Consider the following 25,913-nt stretch of genomic DNA (forward strand, 5'->3'; position numbering starts at 1 on the left):
GCCCAAAAGCTGGCTACTTAAGTAGCCAGTGGTCAGTGTAACTCATGCTTGATGCCTAGCTTTCAAAAAATCTTCTTATGTGCTGTTCACTCCATAATATCAAACATATCAAAGTATTTTTTTCTTCAAGAAAGCTGCAGATACTCGAAGCCTTCTCTCTTTGTCAATTAAATTGTTCTTTCCTTAAAGTCACTGTGTTCCCTATGCTACTGGTGCAGGCATGATACTGCACTTAACTTTGCTTTTTCTCATCCACTTCACTTCTGATCTAATCTGGTTAGGGCACAGCGCGTGAACACAGTTCCATCTGGCCAGCTACTGTTAGCTGTGACCACAGGAGGCAGGGACAGACATTAAGGAAAAATGAAGCCAGTAACCTAGGGCGCAGTGTTGGGTGCTACGACTAGGAAACTGCTGCCACTTTCCTGTATCTTTGGGATGCCAGCAGGGGTCCTTGCTAGCCTGTGATACCAACACAAGAGAACTCTGACATCTCAATCTGAAGCATGAAGCTGGACCCCTCCTCATTAGAAGTGATTGTTTTCATCTCATTAAAAGATTTGAGACTCTTTCTTTGTTGCTTAGTCTAGGCTAGATAACACTATTAGCAAGATTTATTTAAGGGAGGAAAAAAAAAAAAAGGTCAGAGTGGGGAGGAGGCAAGATAGGCTTCGGCATGGTTGTAACAGCTAGAGTATTCTTTGATTTCACCGGGTTTCAGCGTTCTGGTGACCTGCATGTTGATGTGGCAACATCATGATAGGTCTTCCTCATAGCTGTCGTTTATTTAGTATGCAGTTCTGTAGATCAGCGTACCGTTATACCATACCACCATTGACTGCAGTGTAAATACGATGTAGGTATATTAAAAAATAAATTAATAAATAAAAACTGATTGCATTGCCATTTCTGAGATGCTAGTTGCATTTAAGAAAGTTACTTTAATCCCAACAGGCAGGTTTTACTTCTCTTATATTTGGCATATTTCAAATTTGCATTGAGACCTAATCTCTAAGCAGAAAATAAAACTGAGACAACAATAAATGCTTTAAAGTCTTTTTGTAGATACAAGTCCAGGAATTCACGAGAACTTCAATGCACTGTTACAGTTCTTTTTAGGCGCTACACTTGGACTTTGAGGCTAATGAGTTCTCTATCCTGTCAGTTCTTACCACTAAAATTCAGCGATGTTTTAAGTATTTCACCCCAAAAGGAAAATGGCCCACTTTGTAAGTTTAATTTTTGTTCTCTTTTTAAAAGAAACTTTAATCCTGGTCTTTAAAAAAATCATTTAAAAATTGGTATTGAATATTTTGTAAAACTTAAACCAAAAGTTGTAAACGTTAGCACAGCTTAAAAAGTGCATATTCTGACTAGAAAGAGAATGATCACTAAGGCTTTCTTATTTCAAAATAAAGAATTGTGACCACTGGGAATAAAATTAATCAGTCATTGTATTGCTGGATTGGTAGAAGTTGCTTTAACTACTGGACAGATAATCCAGAGGTATTTGCTTTTTCACGCTGCTAGCATTGGGGATATTAGTACAGAGTTGGAAAAAAAAATATGGGGAATTCAGTGTAAGAGGAAAGAACTAATTAAAAATTTTCTTGCAGCCAAACTTGTACCCTACAGTAGGGCTTCAGACACCAGGAGAAGTTGTGGATGCTAATTTTGGACAACACCCATTTGTATTTGATATTGAAGACTATATGCGAGAATGGAGAACCAAAATTCAAGCACAGATTGACAGATTTCCAATAGGAGATCGGGAAGGAGAATGGCAAACAATGATTCAGAAGTAAGACTTTGAATATCGTTCATTTAAAAAAAAAAAAAAAAAAGGTTTATCTAATTCATAGGTCTTTAACTATTGTCTTATGCAAAAAAATCACAGATAATATTAACAAGTAGTACAAAGTTTTGTTGACATAGCAGGCTTGATAAATATGTATAAAACTGAGCATGAATAGATGTTTCTCAGGAGATTTGTGTTATTACTTAAGAATTTATAATAAGTATAAATCTTCCATTCTGATTTGATCTGTCCAATTTGGGTTGGTTTGTTTAGAAAAATTGCCACAGTCATAATAGTTGGCTCTGGAAATTTCCCTTTGCATTTATTTTTTGGTATGCCAGGTTAGGTTGTGGCTTGTTAATGCATCACATGGAGAAATGGCTGTGGCTTCACGTTTATTATTTCTTGGTGAAAGCAAAAATTCACTTCAGAATGTGCAGAAATTGTGCTTCAACGTATGCAATGAGCAATAAAGAAACTTCATTAGCAGGTAGTATTTTAATTGACCCAATTTTCGTTCATAAATAATTGTATTAAAACGCATCATTAAAAAAATATGTCGGTTTTGTATTATGTTTGAAGATACTGGCTCTTAACTGAAGTTTCTGAGTTTCAAATACAATTCTTTAATTCAGTCACTTTTTTTCAGGAATGGGTTTCATGTTCAAGAGGTTCTTAGTTGCTTACCTGTATTTAATAAGTGTTTCTGGCTTTTGTTTTTGTTTATTTTTAGAATGGTGTCATCTTACTTAGTTCACCATGGATACTGTGCAACAGCAGAGGCATTCGCCAGGTCCACAGACCAGACTGTGCTAGAAGAATTAGCTTCCATTAAAAATAGACAAAGTAAGGCTGGAAAGCACATTACATCTCTTATATTCCCCTCTCCCTTAATCAGATACTGTATAAAACTTTCTTTTAAGCTTCCTTGTAGAATTTTGTTTCAGCACTATTTCGTAGTACAATTCTTTGCTTTCATGTAAAGCTACACATTTATGAACAGCTGGTTAAGATGACCTTCTGCACTAATACTTTTGGAGTTTGTTTGATGTAGTAGGATGTGATAAATTACCTGTTGTCCTTCTCTTGAATGGAAAATTGTGATCTGTCTTAAGCAAATGTGTGTGATGTCTGTATAGTAGTGTTTGTGACTGACCATTAGCTCTCACAAACAAGAATAAAAAAACTGTGGTGACAAAAGTTTAGACTTTTATCTCAACTGTGAAAAGGGGTAGATGTTAGAGAATGCTTGATAAGTTACAGCAAATTTTGATTTTTTCCTGTTCATGGTTGTGAGGGGGAAGAGGACACGGAGAACTAACAGTATACTGTTCAGTTTTAACTTGCTGTGGCTGGGCTGTTTGGCAGCCTGATTAAGACAGTGCCTTCCCCCATTCATTTAGATTCCTGCTGTATGAACACAAGCACTTGTGTTCAGTGGTTGTCTGCATGACACACCACATGGGGAAACTGCTCTGGTGGAAAAATAGCCTGGTTGTTGGGCTGTTCTTTCATTTGGATCAATTTCTCTGTTGGTGGATAGAGCTGTGAGACTGAAGCTTGTGCCAGGTTACAGCAACAGAAGCATTAACTAAAGCTGCTGGGACTGTTGTGGAAAGGTTTAGTCAACTGTAACCTGACTTAAAGCATGCCTTGTAGGTAAGGGAGACTAAATTTTATATTTCTTGGTCAAAGTTGAACCTCTGGGAGTGGGAGGTAATTGAATTTTCTTGGATGACAATAGTTTGGTATGTGCTTATGATAAAGCTATGAAAATGAGAAATAAATCACATAAGTGTCTGCAGTCTTAATCTAGCTCTAAATGAGCAATCTGAGTACAAAGTAGTTGTATGCTGACAATAAAAGTATTTGCTGAGTACTTGTTTGAATACCTGTAGGAGGAGTGCAATTCTTCGATTTCCCTATTGAGCATTTTAAGGAAGCATGATTTTTCTTTACGCTATTTTTTCTAATAGAAAAAAGCAAACACTTAATGATTGCAGTGTCTTTTAATAATTTACATGTATTAATCCGTAAGCTGTCCTTTTAACTGTTGTTTTTGGTGAACAGAAATTCAGAAACTGGTTTTGGCAGGGTGAATGGAGAACCCATTGAAACAACATAACAGCTGTATCCAAGTTTACTAGAAGAAAATCCTAATCTCTTATTTGTTTTTTGGTGAACAGGAATTCAGAAATTGGTTTTAGCAGGAAGAATGGGAGAAGCCATTGAAACAACACAACAGTTGTATCCAAGTTTACTAGAAAGAAATCCTAATCTCTTATTTGCATTAAAGTGAGTCTTCAAATTATACAGATGTGTGTTTATAGATGACACAAGTACCTTCTGAGACTAGACAGTTACTTATTTAAAGTTTTCACAAAAACTTAAACAGTTAAGCAGCATTTTTTAGAAAATTTGTGTAGTTTTTTTCTTTATGCTGTATTTATTTGCTACATGTTTAACTAGGTTTTGTCATCAAGGTCCTGTTTTGCAGCATAATTCACATCTTGCTGTAGACTTGTCCTATAGAACTAAGTTTTATATTTTTGGAGTGAATTTTAATCAGTTTCTCCTACATAAAAATTAATGTTAACTGATGAATATTTAAGAAAGCTAAAAGTCTTATGGAATAAGTTGGTCTGTTCCTTCAGATGGCTGACTGACGTTAAAGACCAGTTTAAAATGAGTTGTTCCACTCCTTGTCACTTTATTTGAAACCTCTGGCTAATACTGTGGAAATTTGGTAATCCCAAAGACTTCTTGTAGCTTCCCAGGCACGCAATATTCACCTTCTGGCACTTGCCACCTGCACCGATCCTCCAGAATTTTCTATCATGTCATAATGTTTGAATGTGGGGAAAAAAATCTGCTCCTTCTATAAGAACAAAACGCTATGATTTTTATGGTCAATTAATTTACTTGAAATGTATTTCAAGTCTGTCACACTCAAGTGCTGAACAGAATTCACCTGATAGTGCTGCAAACTTACCACAGAATTCATAAAATGGGAACGTTTCGGTGTAAGACCTCACTCTATAATATTAACTGTATGTTTCTTTTTCTCAGTCTGTCTTGCTAAATTCTGCCTGTTCTATTAAGACTATCCAAGCCTAAAACATTAGTGGTAGTTGTGAGCTTCATCAGAGTTCATAGTAAAACCTCCTCTTTTAAAATAAAATTGACAAAGAGCAACCACCTCTAAAGGGAAGGTTTGTATGTGATCTTGCTTTTTAAACTGTTTTCCAGTGCAAATGTTTCATGTTAAAAGTTATCATTTAATCCTTACTGTTCCAGGCAGTGAAAGTATGTTCTCATTTACTTTGAGGGGAATGATAGACATGACAACAGAACTATGTATCCTTCTCAAGAAACAAACTTGCCCCTGCCAATAAAACAGAACAGTTAAAACAAAAAATGTAGTTTAGTTCTCTGAACTTTGAGGACTTCTTGCCAGAGTTTATCCTCAAAGGATAATATTCCTGTTCTCCTCCCTCACAAATTTTGTAGTTTTGTATTTTGGATGAATACTCAAAGTTTATTTATGATTGGGTTAGTGACACTCAGCATTTCATTGAGTCAGACTGTATATTTAATGCTAAAATCACTGGTCAACTGAAACATGTTAATTGTTTTGTTGGCTTAACTTCTTTGTCTTTTGTTTAGGGTGCGCCAGTTTATAGAGATGGTGAATGGTACAGACAGTGAAGTGCGGTGTTTGGGAGGCCACAGTCCAAAATCTCAAGATAGTTACCCTGTTAGCCCACGATCATTTAGTAGTCCTAGCATGAGCCCTAGCCATGGAATGAACATTCACAATTTGGCAACAGGCAAAGGGAGCAGCACACACTTTTCTGGTAAGTTGATGTGGAGGACACTTCACACATTTCAAGCTTTTCCTATAATTTTGAGTATCAGCAGAAGTTACAAGTATCAAACCTCCAGATAGACAGTTTGTTTTAGTTGGGTTGAGACTGAATGCTTTGCATTGAACGATAGTTTTAACAATTAAAATATCTTATTCTTAGCTGGGGAAATGGAAAGCATATGTATAAAATCAAATTTAAGAAATGATTGCTTCCAGGAGATGGAAGGTTCTGACATGAATTTGTTCTTTTGATGCGAAATCGTGGCTTAGGCAAAATGCCTTAAATCTTAGACAGTGGTCTGTTCTATTCATTTCCTGTGTTGTTCATGAAATAGTAGGAAATACCAGAAACTGAGTGGTCAAGTTAGGTTAAAAAACAAACACAGAAGAGCTACTTTCTTCTGGCAGCCGAATTTCACTCTGAGTAGCTGAAAAGGTTCTGAGAGTCTAGACTGGTGGTAAAGCTTCAGTGGGAAGTCCTGCATGTTTAGAGCTCCCAAGTGCCTGCGGGGAGATCCCAGTAACTTCCCAAACATGGAGAGGAGATTGGGCATGTTAAAATGGTACTTGAATGTGGTGTCATCTTTGAACCCAAGACTGTTTTGGTAGCAGGTGGAAGCCATCAACTTCCAGTCCAGTTTCATGCTTAAATCCAAACCAGAGCAGACTGGGGGCTTTTCTTTTCTCCTCTTGGTAGGTTTGAGTAGGAAGCCAGTGTTGCACAGCCACCAGAATAACAGTTGCTGCTGAATGTGTCTGAGTGGTGTTACGCTCAGATTTTGAGTTGTTTCTTTGGGTGCTTCTTGGGATGTGTTGTAGAAAGTACCCCTAACTTTCTTGCTTTGAAAACAGAGGCGATATTTAATAAGCAAGTTGATGAGTGGTATCATTAGCATTGAGATTTGGAATTTCCTGAATGGCAGAAAGTGGCATGTGTTTGTGGTTGTTTTTATTTTGTTTAGTTTTGTTTTGTTTGCTTTTTAAATAATAAATCCTTCCTGTGACCTGCTTCTATGTTAGAAGATATTAGGGAGCTCCTGCTTCTGGGCTTGATAGAGCTGCCAATTACATCTTTGCTTCAAATAGTAGTTTCTTGATTATATTTTAGAAGGGTCAGAAGAGATTTTAGCCAGACATCAGAATTTCACAGCATGGTGTAATTTTATTTAGCAAAGCACAATATTAGCAATTAAAATAATTATGTGGGGGAAGGAGGGAGGTTGTATTTGAGTTAGCAATATGTAAAACATTTTCAACACTGAATTTTACTGTGTATTTATCAAGAGAATTATGTGATAAGGAATTATAAAGATGCATGTCTGCTTCCGTTCTTAATGATTAAGTGGCCTAGAGGAGATGCTTCACGTCTTTCAGAAATAATGTTTCCATTCTAAAAAATGATTGTGTTGATTCAGTTTTATATTTTAGTGTATATGCACAACTGAAAAACCTTCTCATCTGTGTGTTAGTATTTGTTAAATAATGCTTTAACTTTTGCACTGCAGAAGCCGTGAAGTTTCAGGTACCTGAAGCATGGAAGCTAACTATTTGGGATTGCTTGTTTGACAAATGAAGTATTTAGTGACCACAAACAACTAAGCCATGCTTATTTCACTTGTGTAATTAGGTACTTACAAATAAGTTTGTAGATGATTTCAATTATAAAAACTTCTTTTCAGGGTTTGAAAGTAGTTGCAGTAATGGAGTAATATCAAATAAAGCGCATCAATCGTACTGTCACAGTAAACATACGACCACCAGCTTGAATGTACCAGAGCTCAACAACATAAATGTGTCAAGATCACAGCAGGTTAACAGCTATTCCAGGTGAATAAACCACGATGCTTCTAACTAACATTAATGCTTACGTTGTCCACATGTTTTTATTACAGAAAAGAGTTTTCAGAGGAGCTTGATTTGTTGTTTTTTTTCCTTAAGGATAGTTAAAGCATTTAATGGAGGGTGCCAAGGAGAAGGAGGAATGCTGGTTCTCTGTGATTGCACTTTAGTTTTGTTTTAACTTCTTCAGCTCGATAGACTATTTTCTCCCATTCAGTTAAAAGAAATGCAAAACAATAAAATACAAAAATTAATTAGCTTGCTTGTAGCTATTTACGGTCAATTTTGAAGTTGTGCAGGGAAGATTAACTAGCTTGCTGGCACTTGTGACTTTAATGTAAACCACTGATGTTAACTTAAGCTCCCTCAAAGCACACTGCTTTTTTGGAGAGCAGTAACTAAAGTATACCCCTATGCCTAGCTGAGTTACCCTGTATTGATTGAATAGCATAGGAAATAGTGTAGACAATAAAAAGTTTTCCAGATAATGCCACTAATTGGAAAGTATCTGCAGAGTCAACACAATTGGGATGTGAGATGTGGATCTCTTCTATTGCACACATACCAAGAACTGTTTGCCTGCCACCAATCACTGTCACTTGTGCAAAGAGTGAAAATATTAACCAGGGTATAAATATTAAGCTCTGTGGGATGCACAGATGCAGCAGGACCTAAATTCCTGTGAAATCTATAAGTACTTGGCTGTGTTGTCCAAGATACATTCCCCAAGCTACTGACCAGGATGTGATGGTGGTAACAGAAACTACAGAAACTACAGTTGGATAGTGGTGGCTGGGGAGGGGAGGAAGTAAGAGCAACAATTTCCTTTTTAGCTTCACAATTTACATTTGCATCAGTAATCACCTCTGCCAAACAGCTTGGCAGAGTCCAGGCAACTTTGGGATTTTTCACAAGATGAGGACAGTTCCCTTTGCTGCAGAGCTGCCTGCTTAAAAGAAACCTTTCTTGGTTTCTTTAGGGGAAGCTGAATACTTTTTGGTTGTATTGGAGGCAGCCTATTAAACTTTAATATTAAAATCTTTTTGCTCTTGTGAAAGGTTTTAGGTTGTCCATGACAAAATAAAACAGACTTTAGAATAGGAATAGAATAGGATGTAACTGTCAGGAAAGGTCAACCCCCAAAGCCACACTGGCACTTTCTAAAAGTGCCGTTGTGACCTGCTGTGAGCAAAGCATATTGGGGAGTTTCATGCTCTGTTGGCCTCTGAATCTCCTGTCAGTGTCGTGATGTTCTTGATATTTGCTTAGAATTTTTCTTCCTTTTCCCTGACATTCCATTGAGAGAGTGAGGCTTTTTCGGGGAGGATTATTTACCTAAATATGGTATTCTCAAAGTAGGGTTTATATTTAGTTAACTGTGTTTTTAAAAAATAAATCGGGGGGGGGGAGGGGGCATGAAATAGTGTGTTTTCTCAATACATTTTTCTCCACCTCTTTGTATGTACAGGTACATAAACGAGAACTTCTTGCTGTGTATTTAGAAAGTGTTATACTACTTACTGGTAGTATAATGGTGGACACACTGCATTTATCAGCATCTGAAAAAGTTGTTTTACTGAATGCTAGTGTTAGTTGGGAGAACCTCAAAACTTCTCTTCTTGGTATCTCTGGTTGCTATTAAAAATTGTCATCTACCTTGGTAATATTTAAAAGCAGTATTTCAGTGGGCAAGATAAGGATGTTTTGTGGTGAAGTTGTAAAGAAGATAACCTTAAGTTCTTAAATGTGAGTCCAATTTTTGTTCATTCCTCTCATTTCAGCAATGATGTAGACATGGAAACAGATCACTACTCCAATGGGGTTGCTGAGACTTCATCCAATGGCTTCCTAAATGGTAGTTCTAAACATGATCACGAAATGGAAGAATGTGACACAGAAATGGGTCTGCAGTGATATTTCTTACATTTTTATTAAGTGATGGCAACAAGGTTATGTTTTTACTTGCAATGCTTCCCAACTTGAAAATTAAGGATATTAGCTCAAACCTTAATTTTTGTTGTTGTTGTTGTTCTGCTGTTATGATATGTAAGTCTTATAACCGCTGATTTAGGTGGTCTGATACCAGTGTGAGAACAGGGGAAAGTGGTAACTCGTGGATATTTGAACTAGTATCAATTTCTAAGGAAATACCTTTCAGAATAAATACCCTACTTGTGCAGAGTGCCTGGGCTAGGGCTGACAGGTGGCTTCTCCTTCTTCCAGTCCTCTCACCACTCATGGTTCTCGATGGCATCTTTGGAGTCCACAGTAAGAGGAGGAATTGCACAGCACTTACATAGAATACAAAGAATGGTGAAGATGCTAGTACTAAATACTCAGGAAAAGAACTATATTTGGAAACTGAGATGTAACCAAAAAAAAAAAATTCCACCAACATAATATCCTGCTTTCTGTAGTTGTGATCTAAAAAGTAACTGTTTTACTTAGCCTGTTCACTCCTACCTGCTGATGTCAGTGACAAGTGGGTACGGGAGTACCCTCTGAGTGGCAGCACAACTTAAAAAGAGAGCGTTTACTCTGCCAGTTAGGCACCGACTGTCCCTGCCCAGTAGTGCTGAAGGCAGTCACATCACTTCAGTGAGAACATGGGACGGAGGCTGGGCAAGGGATGTTATTCCTGGCTGGGTCTGGAGAAATGGAAGCATCCAGCCCAACCATTTCTGCATTTGCAGAAGCGTGCTCTCAAGCCATCGATTTAAACAGACACCAGTTAATAGGTAGCTTAAGTGAAATGCAAAACCCAGGACATCGCTGGTTAACTTTCTGAACGCAGTGCTGCTTACAAATACCTCTGCATGCTGCCAGGGGTCTGAGGGCAAGTGCGGTTACTGATCATGTGGCTTTGCTGGTAAATACTATGTAACTGTTCCAAAGCAAATCTAATTCTGTTTCAGCCCTGAAGGGGGGGATATTCAAACTGCCAGACTGTTTCGCTGCATTATGCTCTGAAACTGGGTAACAACAAGGCCTCGTTTCTGTGACAGAAAAAACAAAATGCTTCTTTACTCTCTTGCAGCCTTGACCACAGAGGCTTGCTGTGACAGACGTGAAGCAGCTGCACAGGGAGCAGAGAGGGGTGGTTTTTGTCTTTGTGTGTTTTGTTTTTTGATGTAGAGGGGTTTTTCTGCCTTTGGAAAGTGATGTCCTAGATTGGGCTGCAGCTAGCAACAAGCACCACTGCTTGAAGACTTGCAGGTGCTTCACCTTTGTAAAAAGGAATGTGGCTCCTCAAACTACATTGTTTATGGCATCAGATTGAGAACTTTGTTTTGCTTTTTGAAATATTTAAACATTCTCCTTAGTGCTGTGTATGTCATGTAAAGTAGGCACAAAAATTTGTTTCAAAACTCAGTTCTGTTGATGAAAAATGGCAAGGAATGGATAAATCCTTTTTTTTACAGGTATCTCTAGTTGTAAATTTAAGAAAGGCAGAATTTTCAGAGAAGCTAAAGGTTAATTTACTATTCAAAAACTGCATGAATACCTATTAAAATCAGTAGCACTTGGGAATATTGTACCAAATGGTAAAGAAAGTGATCATAATGTTCCACTTCGTTACAAAAGAAGCCTGAGAAGTTCAAATCATAAAGCTAGTATATCGTACAAGGACTGTGTACCTTCTAAACAACAATGTCTGTCATGAAGTTTGGGGTTTAGTTCTTCCTTTAATCCTAATTTACTGGTTCAGGATTTGGCCTATCTTTAGAAGTGCAATAACAAAGAATTAAAAAGGTAGCTAGAACGTGGGGGTTCTTTTTTTTTTTTAAGGTAAAATCTGGTTTATAGTCCCAGTTAGTTTAAAACAAATTGTTGCAAAATAAGCAGTATGTGTGGATGGCTTTTGCTGTTAAGGCTAAATCTTCCAAGTTACTATTAATTAAGGAGCAGTTTAATGGCGTGCAGCACAGGAGTACAGTCTGCCAAGATCTGTGGCCCTACATGCTTTCCCCCTGAGAAGGCAGATGGTTTTAAAGTGAAATCAGTGCACCTAGATCCCTAGCTTTTTTATTGTCACTTTATTAGTGGTGGTGATGACGATATCGTTTTTGCAGAAGTAGATTCAAGTCAGTTAAGGCGTCAATTGTGCGGTGGCAGCCAAGCAGCTATTGAAAGAATGATCCATTTTGGAAGAGAATTGCAAGCAATGAGTGAGCAACTAAGAAGAGAATGTGGCAAAAACACAGCAAATAAGAAAATGCTCAAGGTATGCTTAATCCTGAAATTGTGGTGTTAAGGTGAATAACCGTGCTGCCCAGCAGAAACTTTTCACAGCATGCTGCGTAACAGTATTGTTTTACTTCTCTCAGACAAAAATCACAGAAGCTTAAGCATTTTAGTCAGTTGTGGGGTAGCACCATCTTGTCTGCGTAGCATGTTCATGGGGGAAAATAACTTCATGCTGTAATAAAATTCAGAGCAGAGTTGAATTTGGCATATCCCTTTTGTCTTATTGCTGACCATGTAGCTTGGCTACTGGAATCAATCTACAGCTTTCAGCGAGAATTGGTACAGATGCCAGAAATGTGCGCTCTGTTTAGTATGCTGAGTGTGTATAAGTAGTTTACCTTGACTTGAGACTACCCTGGAAAATAATTCCATTACCAAAGACTGCCTACATTTTCCAGTCTGTTTTCTTTCTCGCCACTTACTAAAACACTGCTGATTTTATCTTTCCAAATAATTTTGTTGGGAAGAACCCCGCTTGTTTACAATAACTGCTGTTACAATTTTTTATGCCTTTGTACTGATGAAGGATTTTTAGGTAAAATCTGGTATATAAAACAACTGTCTTCTCAATTCGGAGTCATGAGTCAAAATGTGTTAAGAAGATGGTCCTAGTTTTCCCTAGTAGAGTATAGCTGTGATGTAAAAATAATTTTAAAAAATCCTCTTTCCACAGGATGCTTTTAGTTTACTTGCATATTCGGATCCCTGGAGCAGCCCTGTTGGAAATCAGCTTGACCCGATACAAAGAGAACCCGTGTGCTCTGTGCTTAATAGTGCAATACTAGGTAAGGCCTTGTGGTTTGCACGTTTGGTATCCTCCCCTGCCTTCTGTTGAAGAAAGGCAGCGCTGCTGCTCACCCTGCGTTGTGTGCTGGGTTTAGTACTGGGCTGGCTGAGAGTGATTTGTGATGGGTGTGGTGGTGGTATCATATGCTCTGCTGGCAGAACAGAGTTTTTGGGGGGGGGGTGTTAATGCAACAGATGTAATACTTACCTGTTTGGTTCAAAGCAAAAATAGGCTTTTTCGACAATGGAGCTAGGCAGGGAATTTCAAAAGGTCACTTTGTTCCTGTTTTGTATTGCTATACATGCTAAGCTTTGCATGTAAATACAGGAATCTTGTTTTCAGTACATGAAAATTATGAAAACTAATGAGGTATTTTAACTGCCATTGTGAATCCTTTTTCAGAGACTCACAATCTGCCAAAGCAACCGCCGCTTGCCCTCGCGATGGGACAAGCGTCACAGTGTCTAGGATTGATGGCTCGATCGGGAATTGGATCCTGTGCATTTGCCACAGTGGAAGATTACCTACACTAGCTATGCATTTGAAGATCTGAAAGGTGTTGTGGCATATTCGACGTGGAAAGTAGACCAGCTCTGCTGACTGGAATTTGGGATTTTAATTATGTACTAAGGACAAGTCTGTCGCTTTATGTTGCTTCCTAGTTTACAGCATGATGCAAATGATTTCTAACTTAGTGTTAGGAGAAAATTTCCATCTTTAAACCTCTTAGACAACTAAGAGTGGAAAATATCACTGATAACGTCAGCCATCCAAATTGACGATTACAAGTCCTCTAAATGATTGTCCAAAACAAACCAAAAATCCTGCTACCTTGTGGTGGGACAGAAGAATAGCAAGCGTGGATGTGTTAGCATATGGGTGATACAAACGTCAAGCAGGATGACTTGCCAACCTCCACCCCCATTGTTACATAGTTCAATCAATGTAATTTGCAAAATGCATAAACACCTGATGGTTTGGATATATAGTGTTGATGGGAAGAAATATTTTTTAATGTGTACTGTAAAACTTGAATTACTCAGGAGCTGAGTGAATATGTTTGTTGCTACTTACAATCCCAACCTGTTGATCTTAGTAGTTTTTTTTGTTTTAACATGGTCTTTTCAACTTTGTTTCCTTGTTTAACTACAGACAGCTTCTGTTGTGTAGACTCACCAGTTTAACTGTTGTATTATAACAGTATTACATGTCAACACAGTGTGGTTATGACCTATTTATATAAAAACCAAATATTTAGTCAATTTACAGTCTTAATTTAATCTTTGTACACCTTGCATTTTTAAAAGTGCTTAAATAGTACTATATTGCAATAAAATGTAGTGATATCATAATTAACCAGCCATTAAAAACTTACTTCTACATATGTGGTAGCATGGACGTGTATGCTACACTTTCTTTGAGCTATTTACCCTAGATCAGTGCTTCTAACGTGGACTGATTCAAGCAGGGTGCTTCGTGGCTCAACCATGCAATCAGTGTACTGCAGTGGCTGAACTGCTGGCAGTTAAAGGCTGAGCGTGTTTTTACCACGAAGCAAGCACAGCCAGCAGTTGGACAGGTTTAAGAAAGGCAGCAGCCAGAAGGGTAAGTACAAACTCATTCCTCTTTATTCTCTCATTAAATGGAGTCCAGCTCTGAGCCCAGCTGTAGCAGCCCCTGCAGGTCACGCTGTCCCTGCTGTGACCCAGCGCTTTGTTAGCTGCCCCCAGTAAGTTCTGAAAGGGGGAGGTAAAGAACAGGGCCATGGGGACACAGCTCTGTAAAGATCAGTACCTGCTGAAAGAGAGCAGTGGTGATGGCGAAGGGGCAGGAAAAAAGCAGCTATTACATATAGATGGTGAGAAATTAATTTTCAGCCCAGGTCCTTGATGGCCTCTTCTGAAAAAGCTGTCTTCGTGCTGTACTTTACATCTTCATTGCAATCCAGTGTTTCTTAAACTTTGTTGCTTTTTGCTTTTTTTCTAGCCCTTAATACAAGAACAAATCAGTAAGGCTGTAAGCATTTTTCATGTTCAGCTCTGTAACCAGCAGCCGTGCATTAATTACTGCAACATTTGAAGCTTAGACAGGAGAACTGAGTGGAAAGCTGATAATGCTTTTAACTTCCAAAGCACAAGTGAAAAGCAGACTGATGACTAAGGAGTGTTAATTGAGTCTAATGTTTTCCTCTGATCTTTATGATCACAGAATGGAAGGGCCCTTAAAGACCACCCAGTGCCCCCCCTGCCATGGGCAGGGACACCTCCCTCCCACCAGACCAGGCTGCCCAAAGCCCCATCCAGCCTGGCCTCGAGCACCTCCTGGGATGGGGCATCCACAGCTTCTCTGGGCAGCCTGTGCCAGTGCCTCACCACCCTCATGGTGAAGGATTTCTTCCTAATATCTAATCTAAATCTCCCCTTTTAGTTTAAAGCTATTAGCCTTTGTCCTATCCCTACAATGTGATATCAAACTGTGATTGTCATAGAATTTGCTTCTGTGACTGATGGGCAAGGTGTGCTAGGATTGATGTGTGTCCAAGTCTGTCCCCATTCATTTTGGTAATGTCCATTTTTTTATATGGGAGGAAGGGGCACTACTTCCCTCTGCTCTCACAAAGAAGGGATGCTAAGAAACTTAAGAACTTAATCTGAAACGTCTTCAGCAGCTCAAGCTATAAACCCCAAAGCAAGCATTAGTAAAATTATCCAATTCAACAAGTAACTGTAGCTCTAACCCTGAGACTGTTGCTTACTGTACGAAAAATGAGCTAATGCTTGTCCTACAGGCTCTCTCCAGCAAAGCATTCATTAGGCACACTCAGGCTGTACTATCCTGCTCCCCTCCCTTACTATCGCTTTCTTCTCATAAAAACGTAGGAAGCTACAGCTCTGTAACATGCAAAAGCTTATTTAAATTAATAATTCAAGCTGTATCTGCATAAAGTAGTACCACCTTCAATCTTATTTTTTTACACTTACCCCAAGATTTGTCCACAAACTGAACTGCAGCTTTTTTAACCACATCTTTCTTGTTTGCGAGGGAAAAAAATTCATTTGCTGAAATGGAGATAAACATTAATTACTAGGTTTAACCCAGATAAACCTAGGTACAGACCTAAGGAAAACTGCATACCACTTGTTCGGTTGGTGCCTGGACCGTAGAGATGGCTGTACACAAAGTCTTTGGCTGTTTGCTGGTGGAGGCCTGTTAAACTCTGATCTTTTAAGTGCATGGCTGTATAGTTTCCTTTCGACCTAGTTGAAGAAAGATTTAAATCATTGTAGCATAGCTACTGCACCCAGAACAACACTCGCCCTTAGTCAGTATTTTGCTACTTGAGCACAACAGCTGTCTGCACAGGCTTCTGATTATCAGCCAAGCTTTGCAGCAGTATTAAAAAAAAAATAAATGGAGTAAGAGCCTCAAACTGGTCCTGTCAGAAGCTCCCGCAACTTTCCCCTACAGAATGAAATCTAGCAATTAAGTCCCCAGCAAGTGGATGTGAGGTAGAACATGCAGAACTTCTACTGGGGTGCTGATGACGGCCTGGGTAGCTCACACCAGTTGAGGGAGGAAAGACTTAATTCTTCTCAAGATTCCATTTTGAGGTGGTAGAATCAAGAAAGCTCACGCACACATTAATTCTACCTATGCACATGTTTAAAACTACATATACAGCAAGAAGTGAACAAAATAAGAGGAATGAAACCCAAAACAGTTTTTAGGTCAGCTTTGCCTCTGTTATTGAACGTGTACCTTTACTAAGTGTTAAAATTAGTTTCATTTGCCAGTAGCTGCAAATAAATTCATAGCTAATCATTAGCTTCCTAAGTACAGCACTTAAAAAAAAAAAATCCATGCATGGTATTCTCCATAGCCACAATTAATTTCATTAAAGAAAAGCAAACAACCCAGCACCCGTGTATATCAGGCAGGGTGAAGGTACCTTCCTAGAAGCCACGCCACAGGATCTGCTGTTAGGATATATTTTTACAAGTACAGCAGCATAACAGGAGAAATTTAAGCATGTAAATTTGCTTGTGCGAGAGAGCAAGCAGGGGTAACACCACGAAGTGCCGAACAGCTGCTGTGACTGGGGGAAGCAGTGCCGCCACACTGAGACAGAAGCCCCACGCCTTCCGCTTTGGCATACCTGGCACCCCTGGCTTTGTCCTGCTTCACCTGTTTCGGCACATGGCCTTCGCTCTGCTTCTCAGACCTACGGCCAGGCTGCTTGTCTAGAGAAAATTTAATAGACACACAAAAACAATCCAGAACATTATGAATCAAGAGCAGTAAATGGAAGACACAGGAATGAAACTACGACCCAACTGAGAAACAAGCTAACTCCAACAAGCACTTTTTCAGACCCTCTGGCTAGTGAAAGCTAGTTAAGTGTGTTAGAGGGATGGGAAGGGGAACCATCCTGAAGCAGCCCTTCGCCTTTCCTGTTCCTTGGCATCAACAACAACAAAAGGGATTAACCACAGGACAAAAATTCAGTGCAACACAACAGCTAAGCATTGCTCGCAAAGAGCTTCATTCTCTACTAAACACATACCACAGAGACTGAGCATTCAAAATACCACACCATGCTCACCTGCTTTATGCCAACTGATTTTTTTTTAAAACAAGAAAGAAGTAGCAACAGTTACACCAGCTATCTACATCACCATGAGAGAATCATTATTAAAAGAACACTCTACAACTTCTTATTGTTTTGTGTAGTATAAGAGGGGGCTTTCTAGCCCCCTTTGAAGCAGGCTAAAAAGCAGCATTTGTGAGTACCCTGGTGTCTGATTTTCTAGTTGAGCATTTGAAAAAAGTTACCTAGTTTTTACAGGTGCCATCAAATATAAAAAGTATTAAGGCAACTAAGAACTCTATAAATAGCTTTTATAACTTAAGCGAACGCTAAAAATTAATCTTTTTCTGACCCTTTAAATTAACCCCTTTCTGGCCCCTTTTTTTTCCTTGTTTGAACACCTGCCTGCTGCCCATGCTAAAGACCTCAGGTCTTTTAACTGAAACCACTGCACATCAAATAGCCTTTGTAAAAGGCACCGGCATCAAGATTAAACACGACCACCACCAACCCCGCTATTTTTCTTTGGCAGCAGCCAAGCAGCACGGCGCCTTCAGCTTCCACCCTCCGGGCGGCTTACAGCGCCGAAAGGAAACCCGACGGGGCGCACCGGGCGACAGAAGCGGAGCCTCGGCGTACCTCGCTCAGCTGCGGCTGGCTTGTCCGGTCTGCGGAGGAAGGAAAGGAGAAAAGCGGCCGGTCAGTCTCACGCCTTGCGATGTGCCGGGCTGCCGGCAGAGGGCCCCGAGGGAAGGTACCGTGGGTAGCCCCCCGCCCGCCCCCAGCCTCACCGTCCGGCGGCCAGCTCCTGCAGCAGGGCCTCGGGCAGCAGCTTCCTCCTCTGCGGGAACACGGCCGTTACCGGCGGTTAGCGGCCGTCACCGGCCGGGATGATGGGGGGTGGGTGTGAGGGGGGGGGCGCGGCGCGGCGTTACCTTCTGCTCCGCGAACAGCTCCTGCCGCCGCCGCCGCTTCTCCTTCAGCAGCTCCCGGTGCCTGCGGGGGGGCCGGGCCGTCAGCGCGGGGCCGGGACCGTGAAGGGGGGGGGGGGGGGGGGGGGGAGCGGGGCGAGGGCCTGCCCTACCTGCGCGCCGCCTCCCCCGCCAGCTGCCGCTCGCTCTGGGCCGCCGCCGCCGCCACGCCGAAGGACAGCTCCTCCGGGGCCTCCTCGTCATCGGGGTCCGGCGGGGAAGGCGGGCCCGCGGGCACCGCCGCAGCCTCCCGCCGCCGCCTCACCATGGCCGCACGCGCCCGGCTTGGCCCCGCCTCGGAAGCGCCGCTGCCTTCCGCCGCCTGGCCGCGCCCCCTTCCCTCACGCCCAACGGCCGCCCCTCTGCGCCTAACGGCCGCCCCCTCACGCCCAACGGCCGCCCCTCTGCGCCTAACGGCCGCCCCCTCACGCCCAACGGCCGCCCCCTCAGCGCCCTCCCCGCCCTCACCCAACAGCCGCCCCCCGGCCGCTGGCGCAGCAGAGAGGGAGACCGCGGGCAGGTGCCGCCTTTATTGTACGCCCGCCGTGCCCTGACACACACACGGACACCCGCGGTCCCCTCACGCCGCCCCGCCGCCGCCGCCTCAGCCTCAGGCGATGATCTCGCTGTGGTGCCGGGCCAGCGCCGGCGGCAGCGTGCTCCCGCAGGGGCCCGAGAAGTGGAACCTGGAAGGGAGAAGCTGCTGTTAAAAGGTCAGTATGCAAAATATTCCTTCTCACATACCAGGGAAAAAAAAATAGAGTTTTTTTTTCTTTTTTAACACTGCAGCCTTACCTGAACCTGTTTGTAGCGGGAGTGGGTTCCGTGTTGAACTCTGCAACTGGCACTCCTCGGGCAGACACCTGAGGGGCGAACATGGCAGCGGGGTACACCACGGAGGAGGTTCCCACCTGCAGGGGCGTCAAAAAGTCATGAGCAAGCCCTAAAGCACATGAAAGCCCTACAGAAATGAAGTGAAAGATCTACAGTTAGTGCCACTGCACATTTAGCTACTTGACACGGTATAGGAATCAAAAATCGTTTGATGCAACCCAAAGAAGCCTGTTTGTTTTCCTGGGATTCAAGTGTTTTTTTTTTTTCCCCCATTTACAGCTCTAATGCCCAAAATGGCAGACTACTTTCAGGAACACAAAACAAAACATCCCCTCTATCACTTGAGACTATTTGGTGAGCGGCACGCAGTATTCCATATTCCAAGCAAATGTTTTGGTCAGTGATGCAAAACGTACATGGCATGTAAAAAAAAAAATAAAAAAAAAAGCAGTACACAACAATAGCTAACTACCATCTTACAACATTTTGTAACTTTTTTTTTTTTTTTTTTTAAGAAAACTGAGCATCAAAATAATCCTCGGGGGCTTACAGCTCCCCTGGGGAAGCACAAAGGCATCTCCTGTACCCAGGAAGCGCCACCCTTGGGCTTGACCCCCCTGCTGGTACCAGCCTCGGCTACAAGACCCGCACCCACCACCAAGCAGAGGTCGCACATGTCCAGTTCCTTCTCAACCTCCGTGAGGACGTCAGGATCCAGTGTTTCACCAAACCACACAACGTGGGGACGAAGGAGGCCATTGCAGCCGTCTTCCTCACACCTGTTTAAAAATCACAAAGGTACGGAGTGATGTTTCTGACATGGGCATTTCAATCTGCACAGCGGCAGAACGGTTTTCATTCTTGTTTGGACACATCTGCCTTTGTTTCTTACTGCGATTCCCCTACTACTCACTACCAAACCCATGACTTCAGGTGTGTTCGGTTCTTGATGCTCAAGAACACAAACGAGCAATCCCTTTGGCATCACGGTAAGCTTCCAGCACCCACTCCTATTGTCTGGTGTCTTTCTGACATTAGGTTTAGATTTAGACTCGGTCTCTGCGCAAAGACCCGTGTCTCTTTATCCCACAGAATGAATTCATGGCCTTTCTGAATGACACAAACAGTACTGCAAGCCTTTGAGATGCATTAAGTATGAAGAGTTAATAGCAAAAAATAAAGTGGTCGATACGTACTGAGGAAGCTGTTCAACAGGAATTGCAGCATCTTCTACTTCTGGATCTGGAGCCCTGAGGTTACAAAATTGAAACATTTATTCAATCACACAAACGGAGTGCACTTCATATATTACTAAACACTTGGTATTCTTTAAGGCACACTCTCTAATCAAGGAATCTGCAACTTCAGTCAACTTAAACATCTACTACAGCCCTAGCCTACCACACAGAGGGCAGGCAGACTTCTATGCAGAAATATCCCAGAGCTGCAATCAGCTTCTCAAAGTCTGACAACAGCACAACAACTATTTGTGAAGCTATCTAAAGATATGGTGAAATGCAAAGGGACTAAAACTTCAAGCCTATGAGCATATGCCTGTCATCCCCTCCCTCCCCCTTTTTTTTTAATTTGAACAGCAAAAGAAAAAGGATGCAGGAGCCCAAAGGACTGTTCTGCAACTTAAGAAGAAATCCTGGGAACTGATTTTCCTTCCTTTTTGTTTCACACATCTGCATTTTGAGACCCGTAATCATAAGAGTCTTATTGATGCGTAGAAGCACAAGAGCCACTAGGTGCTCAAGAGATGCAGAAGAGGACAATCTTGTTATATGTTACAGTGATGACAGCCTGATGCAAGGAATGAGCGAATGATTTGAAATATGGGAAGACAAAGAGGATGGGAGCGAACACCTGTTCTCAAAGAGTACAATGTCAATCACCAATACGAGAGTTCCAGGCCATCTGAAACTGTTCTAATTAAAACATATTATGTTGTGCTAACTAAAAATTAACAATTACTCAGTCACGGGACTTCTCTCTCTTTATATCATGGGCTTTAACTGAAGTTACCAAAAGGCATACTCATGTTTGAAAACAGGTGTGTAACATTTAAACATTACGACTACTAACAGAAAACGGGGTGGCTGGCTAGAACTCCTCTAGGCTCCCACAAGGGCTCCATCTCTGCTGAACTCTGTCTAAACATCTCTCTGTCTAACCAGAAAGCACAGAAAGTTTGCAAGGCAGGTAGGTGTTATTACCCTTTCCCAGCCAGTGCTGGGCATATCGGGCTCTTGTAATTTGCAGTCACGTTTCCGCAGTTGGTGCAGCGAGTTTTAAATAAACTTCCTGAAACGCAGAAAGAGGAAACATCAGGGATCACACAAGTGCTCTGAGGCGTGGTTGTACAAGCAAGTGGTGATGTTTATCCCCGGTGGCCTTTGTTTGGCTTGTGGGTAACTCACACACGACCAGGTATTGCAACCCGACAGCCTTCCGACTGAGGCACTGTGCACAGCGCGCACTCACACGTTTGGTTAGCAGCCCGAGACAGCCGAGTCGCAGTTACACGCACAGATTTGGCACAGCAGAGACAGAAGCCCCTTTTCCCCTGAAAGGCCGCTGTGAAAAAGAGCAGCAGGCCCTCTGAGGTATGAGCCGTCACCTTGTTCTACCTCTTGACAAGAGTAAATACATGGCCTCGTAGCAGTGTTTGAGAGGAAAATCATTCCTTAAAATATTACCAAAGGAGTTCATTTCTGCTTACTGTTTTTCCCCTTAAAAGAGAAACATTGTCCATAATAATAATAATAATATGCTGGTTAACACCATTTTTTTTGTGCAAACTCCCCAACCCCATAAGGTATACCTCTAAACTTTTGTAGAGTTATTAACGAGTGCTGTGGAGATTCTTTTTGTAAAGAATAAGAATAATCAAAACGTAACTACACCCCAGGATTTATCATTGCATCCACAACTGTAAAGCAACAAACTGCATCATGGTCCTCTGTCACTGCCGGAGAGCAGGAGGGAGAGAGGAGATGCCACTCCCTACATGGGAGGAGAGGAGGAGTGCCAGGAGACGAAGGAGGGAATCTCATCCACTTCCAGTCCCCTCCTCCTCGGGTAGGCGAAGCACAGGCGGGAAGGACAGGACAGGACAGGACAGGAGGCAAGCGGCAGGCAGCGCAGAGGGCAGAGTGCCAGAGCTGGCAGGACAGCTCTTGCCCAGAGGCCTTTTATTTGTGGCACCACCGCCACCACGCAGCTGAAGCCTTCGATAGACTCTTTTCCCCGTTCTGAAGCAGCTTTAGCCAGTTTTCACTCTCCACAAGTATTCAAGTGGATGTAAGGCAAACCTGAGCAGGTGGGAGAGGAGAACTAGTCCCCGTGTGCTGTCAGAACCCATTAAAAAGGACAATGACAAGTAGAGGGGGCTATGAAGCACCCAAAACAACTTCCAAAAGAGAACAGGGTGATACTACAAATAAACTGATAACCACTTGCATGCAGTTAAGACAAGTTTCATTGTTTCCAGCAGTCATCCCGCGCCGCCTTCTCCCCAAAATTTTGCCGTCTCGTGGCAGGCAGGTGAGCTGATCCTTACCATGAATTTCAAGGAGGTGCTTGGAGCCTGCCTTCCTGTGTAGCTCGTCGATGTTCTGAGTAATGACCACGACACTCCTTCCTTGTTTGCTCAGCCGCTTTTCACACTCAGCAATGGCAATATGCGCGGGGTTTGGGTGCTTACTCAGCATCACTTCCCGGCGGTAATGGTAAAACTCCCACACACGGGAAGGGTTGCGTGCAAAAGCGCCCGGAGTGGCCAATTCCTGAAAGATGCAACAAGTCACTCCGATAAGGAAGGTGTGAAAGAGCCCCGCGCCCAGACGGAGGCCGGCAGAGTCCTCGCTGTGCCCTGCAGAACTAGACAGGCACAGATTACTCGTAATCAGACACAGTGACAGGAATATAGGTCGTGAGCTGCACCCCACCAGGACCACAAGCCAAGGTATCTCACCAAGAGAGGAGATAACCTGTACTGAGGACATCACATAGGGTTTGACGCGGTACACTGGGACCTTGTTCTGTGCTGCCCCCCCAAACCCCGAGGAGGTTAGTACAGCACAAAGGAACATGAGATGTTTCCCCACACACCATGTGGGGCTTTCAGAACTCATTCACACAGCAGCCACGAAACTCAGCGCTGTGTGGATGCATCTCCTGTGCTAGCAATTTCTTTTCTGCTTTAGTTTAAATGTAGCACAAGCCAAATTACAAGCCTAACATCTCTTTAATGTGCCCATAAAATCTAAACCACGCCTTTTGCACTAACATCAACGTTGCCTTCTCTTTTTTTAAAAAAGAGGAGTAACTTAGTGTAATGCTTCAACACACAATTCTGCTGATATAAAAAGGCTGGAAGCCAGCTTTCCGATGAAGAAGGAACAGGCATTTATACACACACATGCTTTACTTGAATTGATAGTCACTGAAAGGTGAAGGTGCACCTTCAGATTCAAAACATCTCCAAAATCTCATCTCCCTGACATTTTTTTAGTTTCATGACATTCTTCACAAATGCCATCATAAATATATATATATATATATATTAAAAAAAAAACACAACACATACAGAAAGCAAATATGGTTGCAGTGTTTGGCGTAGCAGTTCCTGAAGGTGTAACAATCACTTGAAACCTGTGCAGTACCACATGGTACCAGACACACAAGGCACCTGTACTACTCTGGTGTTTTGCTGCTTACTGCTGCATGCCCCAGGAGCCACCATTAAAAGAAAACTAGTTGGTATCTTTGGTACTGCCCTTTATTATTTTTGTACAAGTTTCTTAATATTTTAAATCAGGAAGGGCCCCATGAGGCAGAAAAACAGTGAGGTGTCCAAACACGAGCAAACAGCTAAGGTGCAAGGTGGCAAGCAAACAAGGACAGTAGAAAGACCCAGAGCTGTCTGCAAAAACTTCATTTTTCCCAAATGGCTGATAAACCAAACCACAGAAAAACACTTTTAGCTTCTTCTGACTCTTCACACTCGCATGGAAAAACTGATGGAAAAACACAGCTGTGCAGACGCATGCCGTGCGTACGTACCTGTGCTTGCCACTTTCTCCAGAAACCTCCAGCTCCTCTGAAGGTAGGAACTCCACTCTCGGCACTAACACCAGCGCCTGTAATTATGGCTATATGCTTTGCTTTGGCAAAAACTTCTCGAAAGTCAGCCATATCTGGACAAGGGGGAGAAGGATGAACAGCTGTTCAGACACTTGTATTTTACAAAATACAGTGTTGGCAACAATCATACAGAAATGGCTTCTGCATACACCTGCCGGGACTTTAATTTCCAAATACTATTTTTTTCTGAGTTTCTGTATATTGGAATTTGACAGGCATTTCTTGGAGACCCTCCAAAATACATGAGCAAACCCAGCAGGGCAACATGTATCGAACCAGGGATATACTGAGTGTTGGAAAGACAGAAGCCTTAAACTAAAACCCTAGGCTAGATGCTACCACAATAACAGCTGCCACTGCCACGCAGGGACAGTTTGCTTCTTCAGCACAAGGTAAAATCCTGAGATGACAAAAATACGGTTAGTTACAAAGTACCACCTTCGAAATCGAGGTAACCTAGTTCCCAGCTCAGTGCTCAGGTCGGATCACCTCCCTCCACCTGCCAAACTCAGCGCAGGAGGCTGTGCGCCTCCTTGGCCACCAGGGCTCCTCACCAGCTCCTGGTCTCCTTGGTGTCCGCCGGGACCCTCAGGGCTTTTTCTGCAAAGCTGCTCTCCAGCAGGTCAGCCCCAACCTGCCCTGGTGCGTGGGGTTATTTCAAGTTAAGGCACGTCTTCAGGTTTAAAAATATTTATAGTAATTATTTTTTTTTTTACTACTAGACTAAATAAGGCTTCTGAGGTTACCCAACGCCCTGCCCCTGAGCTGCTGCCCGTGCTCGAGGCCCTCCATAATTCTTGTACAAAGAAACGAGGGCTGAATTTTATTGCCCATCAGGGGTATGAAAAGGAAATGCAATAAAGTAGCATACATTTGTGGGCATAAACTATAAATATTAAATATAAATATGTCAAAGGCAACCACGCTGACTGCAGCTGTGTGAGGGGTTTGCAGCTATACAGTCTGTAGGCACAGAAGATAAACCTTAGCAGCCCAAAACCAAATCAGCCCCACACTCTTCTGGCCATTTTGAATTAAACTGCAGGCTTTGTCTATTACATGAAACTTTCTAGAGTTTTAAATCAAGCTTGTGCATCTGTTCAGGAGACCGAGGCAAACAAACACGAATCTTACTTGAACTAGGCCGAGCCATTTCCAAGCAAAGCTGCTGTTTCTTTGCAGAAGAAGACTTAAGACCACAGGACACTTGGGAGACCAACCTTCTGCTGGCAAACTGGAAGAGACTCATCGGCGTCACTTCCGAGGGCTTTATCTGAGAAGAAATTAAGGCAACACGAGCGGGCCACTCAGGGAACATACTGCTGTGATTCTCCGTAAGGGCTTCTCCGCGAAGAGCAGGGTACAAACGCTACTCGCGTTATTATTTTTTCCCGTGACGTTCGGCAGCTCTGCTGCCCGTCCCTCCTGGCGGAAAGGCTCCCGCAGCACCTCCAAGTCCCCCCCGCCCCGCAGAAGAGACGCCCCAAGCCCAGAAGGGGCTGACCCCTCCGGCTCAGCGCTGCCTCCAGCTGCACCCCGGGCAGCCCGGCCCCGCTCCGGGCCCGCTGCGCCCTCGGAGGCCTCCGTGACACACCGCACCGCGGCGGCACTCACCGCGCCCGGCGCCTTACGCTCGCAGCCCGCCGCGCGGCCGCTTGCCCCGCTTCATGAGGCGGCAGCAGAGCAGCCCCGGCACCCCCGGCACCGGCCCCGGCCCTCGCTGAGGCGCTGGGCCCGGCCCCGGCCCCGCCGTGCGGCCCCGCACGTCCCCGGCCCGCCCCGCCCCGCCCCGCCTCCAGCTCCGGGCAGGGAAGGAGCGGCCCCACGCG

The 25,913-nt window shown here is 42.9% G+C and overlaps 3 protein-coding genes across 5 annotated transcripts in view; 1 reads left to right on the forward strand and 2 right to left on the reverse strand.

Moving 5' to 3' along the window:
* RANBP9 (RAN binding protein 9) overlaps positions 1–13,892 on the forward strand; it is a 39,543-nt gene extending 25,651 nt beyond the window's left edge. The window contains exons 6-14 of one of the 3 annotated variants that reach the window (XM_083824051.1): positions 1,617–1,801; positions 2,532–2,644; positions 3,985–4,093; positions 5,465–5,655; positions 7,346–7,493; positions 9,287–9,408; positions 11,579–11,730; positions 12,427–12,538; positions 12,943–13,892. In XM_083824051.1, the coding sequence (XP_083680177.1) occupies positions 1,617–1,801; positions 2,532–2,644; positions 3,985–4,093; positions 5,465–5,655; positions 7,346–7,493; positions 9,287–9,408; positions 11,579–11,730; positions 12,427–12,538; positions 12,943–13,073 (1,263 nt within the window). In that variant the 3' untranslated portion in view covers positions 13,074–13,892. Of the gene's footprint in view, positions 1–1,616; positions 1,802–2,531; positions 2,645–3,984; positions 4,094–5,464; positions 5,656–7,345; positions 7,494–9,286; positions 9,455–11,578; positions 11,731–12,426; positions 12,539–12,942 lie in introns of those variants that run through there. The other 2 variants (XM_083824052.1, XM_083824053.1) reach the window with 2 other exon arrangements.
* A 254-nt stretch (positions 13,893–14,146) lies between these two features.
* NOL7 (nucleolar protein 7) lies at positions 14,147–18,383 on the reverse strand. Its single transcript, XM_083824067.1, has 8 exons — positions 18,213–18,383; positions 18,064–18,124; positions 17,920–17,969; positions 17,768–17,796; positions 16,697–16,781; positions 15,676–15,797; positions 15,522–15,599; positions 14,147–14,528 (listed from the first exon to the last, which is right to left on the reverse strand). The coding sequence occupies exons 1-8, from the start codon at positions 18,365–18,367 to the stop codon at positions 14,467–14,469; spliced, it is 642 nt and encodes a 213-aa protein (XP_083680193.1). The 5' UTR covers positions 18,368–18,383; the 3' UTR covers positions 14,147–14,466.
* Positions 18,384–18,614: 231 nt separating this feature from the next.
* SIRT5 (sirtuin 5) lies at positions 18,615–25,870 on the reverse strand. Its single transcript, XM_083824059.1, has 9 exons — positions 25,699–25,870; positions 25,219–25,357; positions 24,004–24,137; positions 22,499–22,724; positions 21,153–21,240; positions 20,130–20,183; positions 19,589–19,712; positions 18,895–19,010; positions 18,615–18,785 (listed from the first exon to the last, which is right to left on the reverse strand). Exons 2-9 carry the CDS (start codon positions 25,331–25,333, stop codon positions 18,710–18,712), a joined length of 933 nt encoding a protein of 310 aa, XP_083680185.1. The 5' UTR covers positions 25,334–25,357; positions 25,699–25,870; the 3' UTR covers positions 18,615–18,709.
* Positions 25,871–25,913: the final 43 nt, after the last annotated feature.

Source organism: Anser anser (genome assembly GCF_964211835.1).
Source record: "Anser anser genome assembly, chromosome: 2".
In the NCBI taxonomy this organism is placed as follows: domain Eukaryota; kingdom Metazoa; phylum Chordata; class Aves; order Anseriformes; family Anatidae; genus Anser; species Anser anser.

Bases quoted from the DNA above. Each gene is read 5' to 3' on its own strand.
- NOL7 (XM_083824067.1), bottom strand. From the start codon at position 18,367: ATGGTGAGGCGGCGGCGGGAGGCTGCGGCGGTGCCCGCGGGCCCGCCT. The intron at 17,797-17,919 runs GTGAGGCTGGGG...CTTCCTCCGCAG, and splicing joins CAGGAGCTGGCCGCCGGACG to ACCGGACAAGCCAGCCGCAG. The intron at 16,782-17,767 runs GTACGCCGAGGC...AATTTTCTCTAG, and splicing joins GCCAGCCGCAGCTGAGCGAG to ACAAGCAGCCTGGCCGTAGG.
- SIRT5 (XM_083824059.1), bottom strand. From the start codon at position 25,333: ATGAGTCTCTTCCAGTTTGCCAGCAGAAGGTTGGTCTCCCAAGTGTCC. The intron at 21,241-22,498 runs GTAAGGATCAGC...TCTGCGTTTCAG, and splicing joins GCACCTCCTTGAAATTCATG to GAAGTTTATTTAAAACTCGC. The intron at 19,713-20,129 runs GTACGTATCGAC...ATTTTTAAACAG, and splicing joins CCTGTTGAACAGCTTCCTCA to GTGTGAGGAAGACGGCTGCA.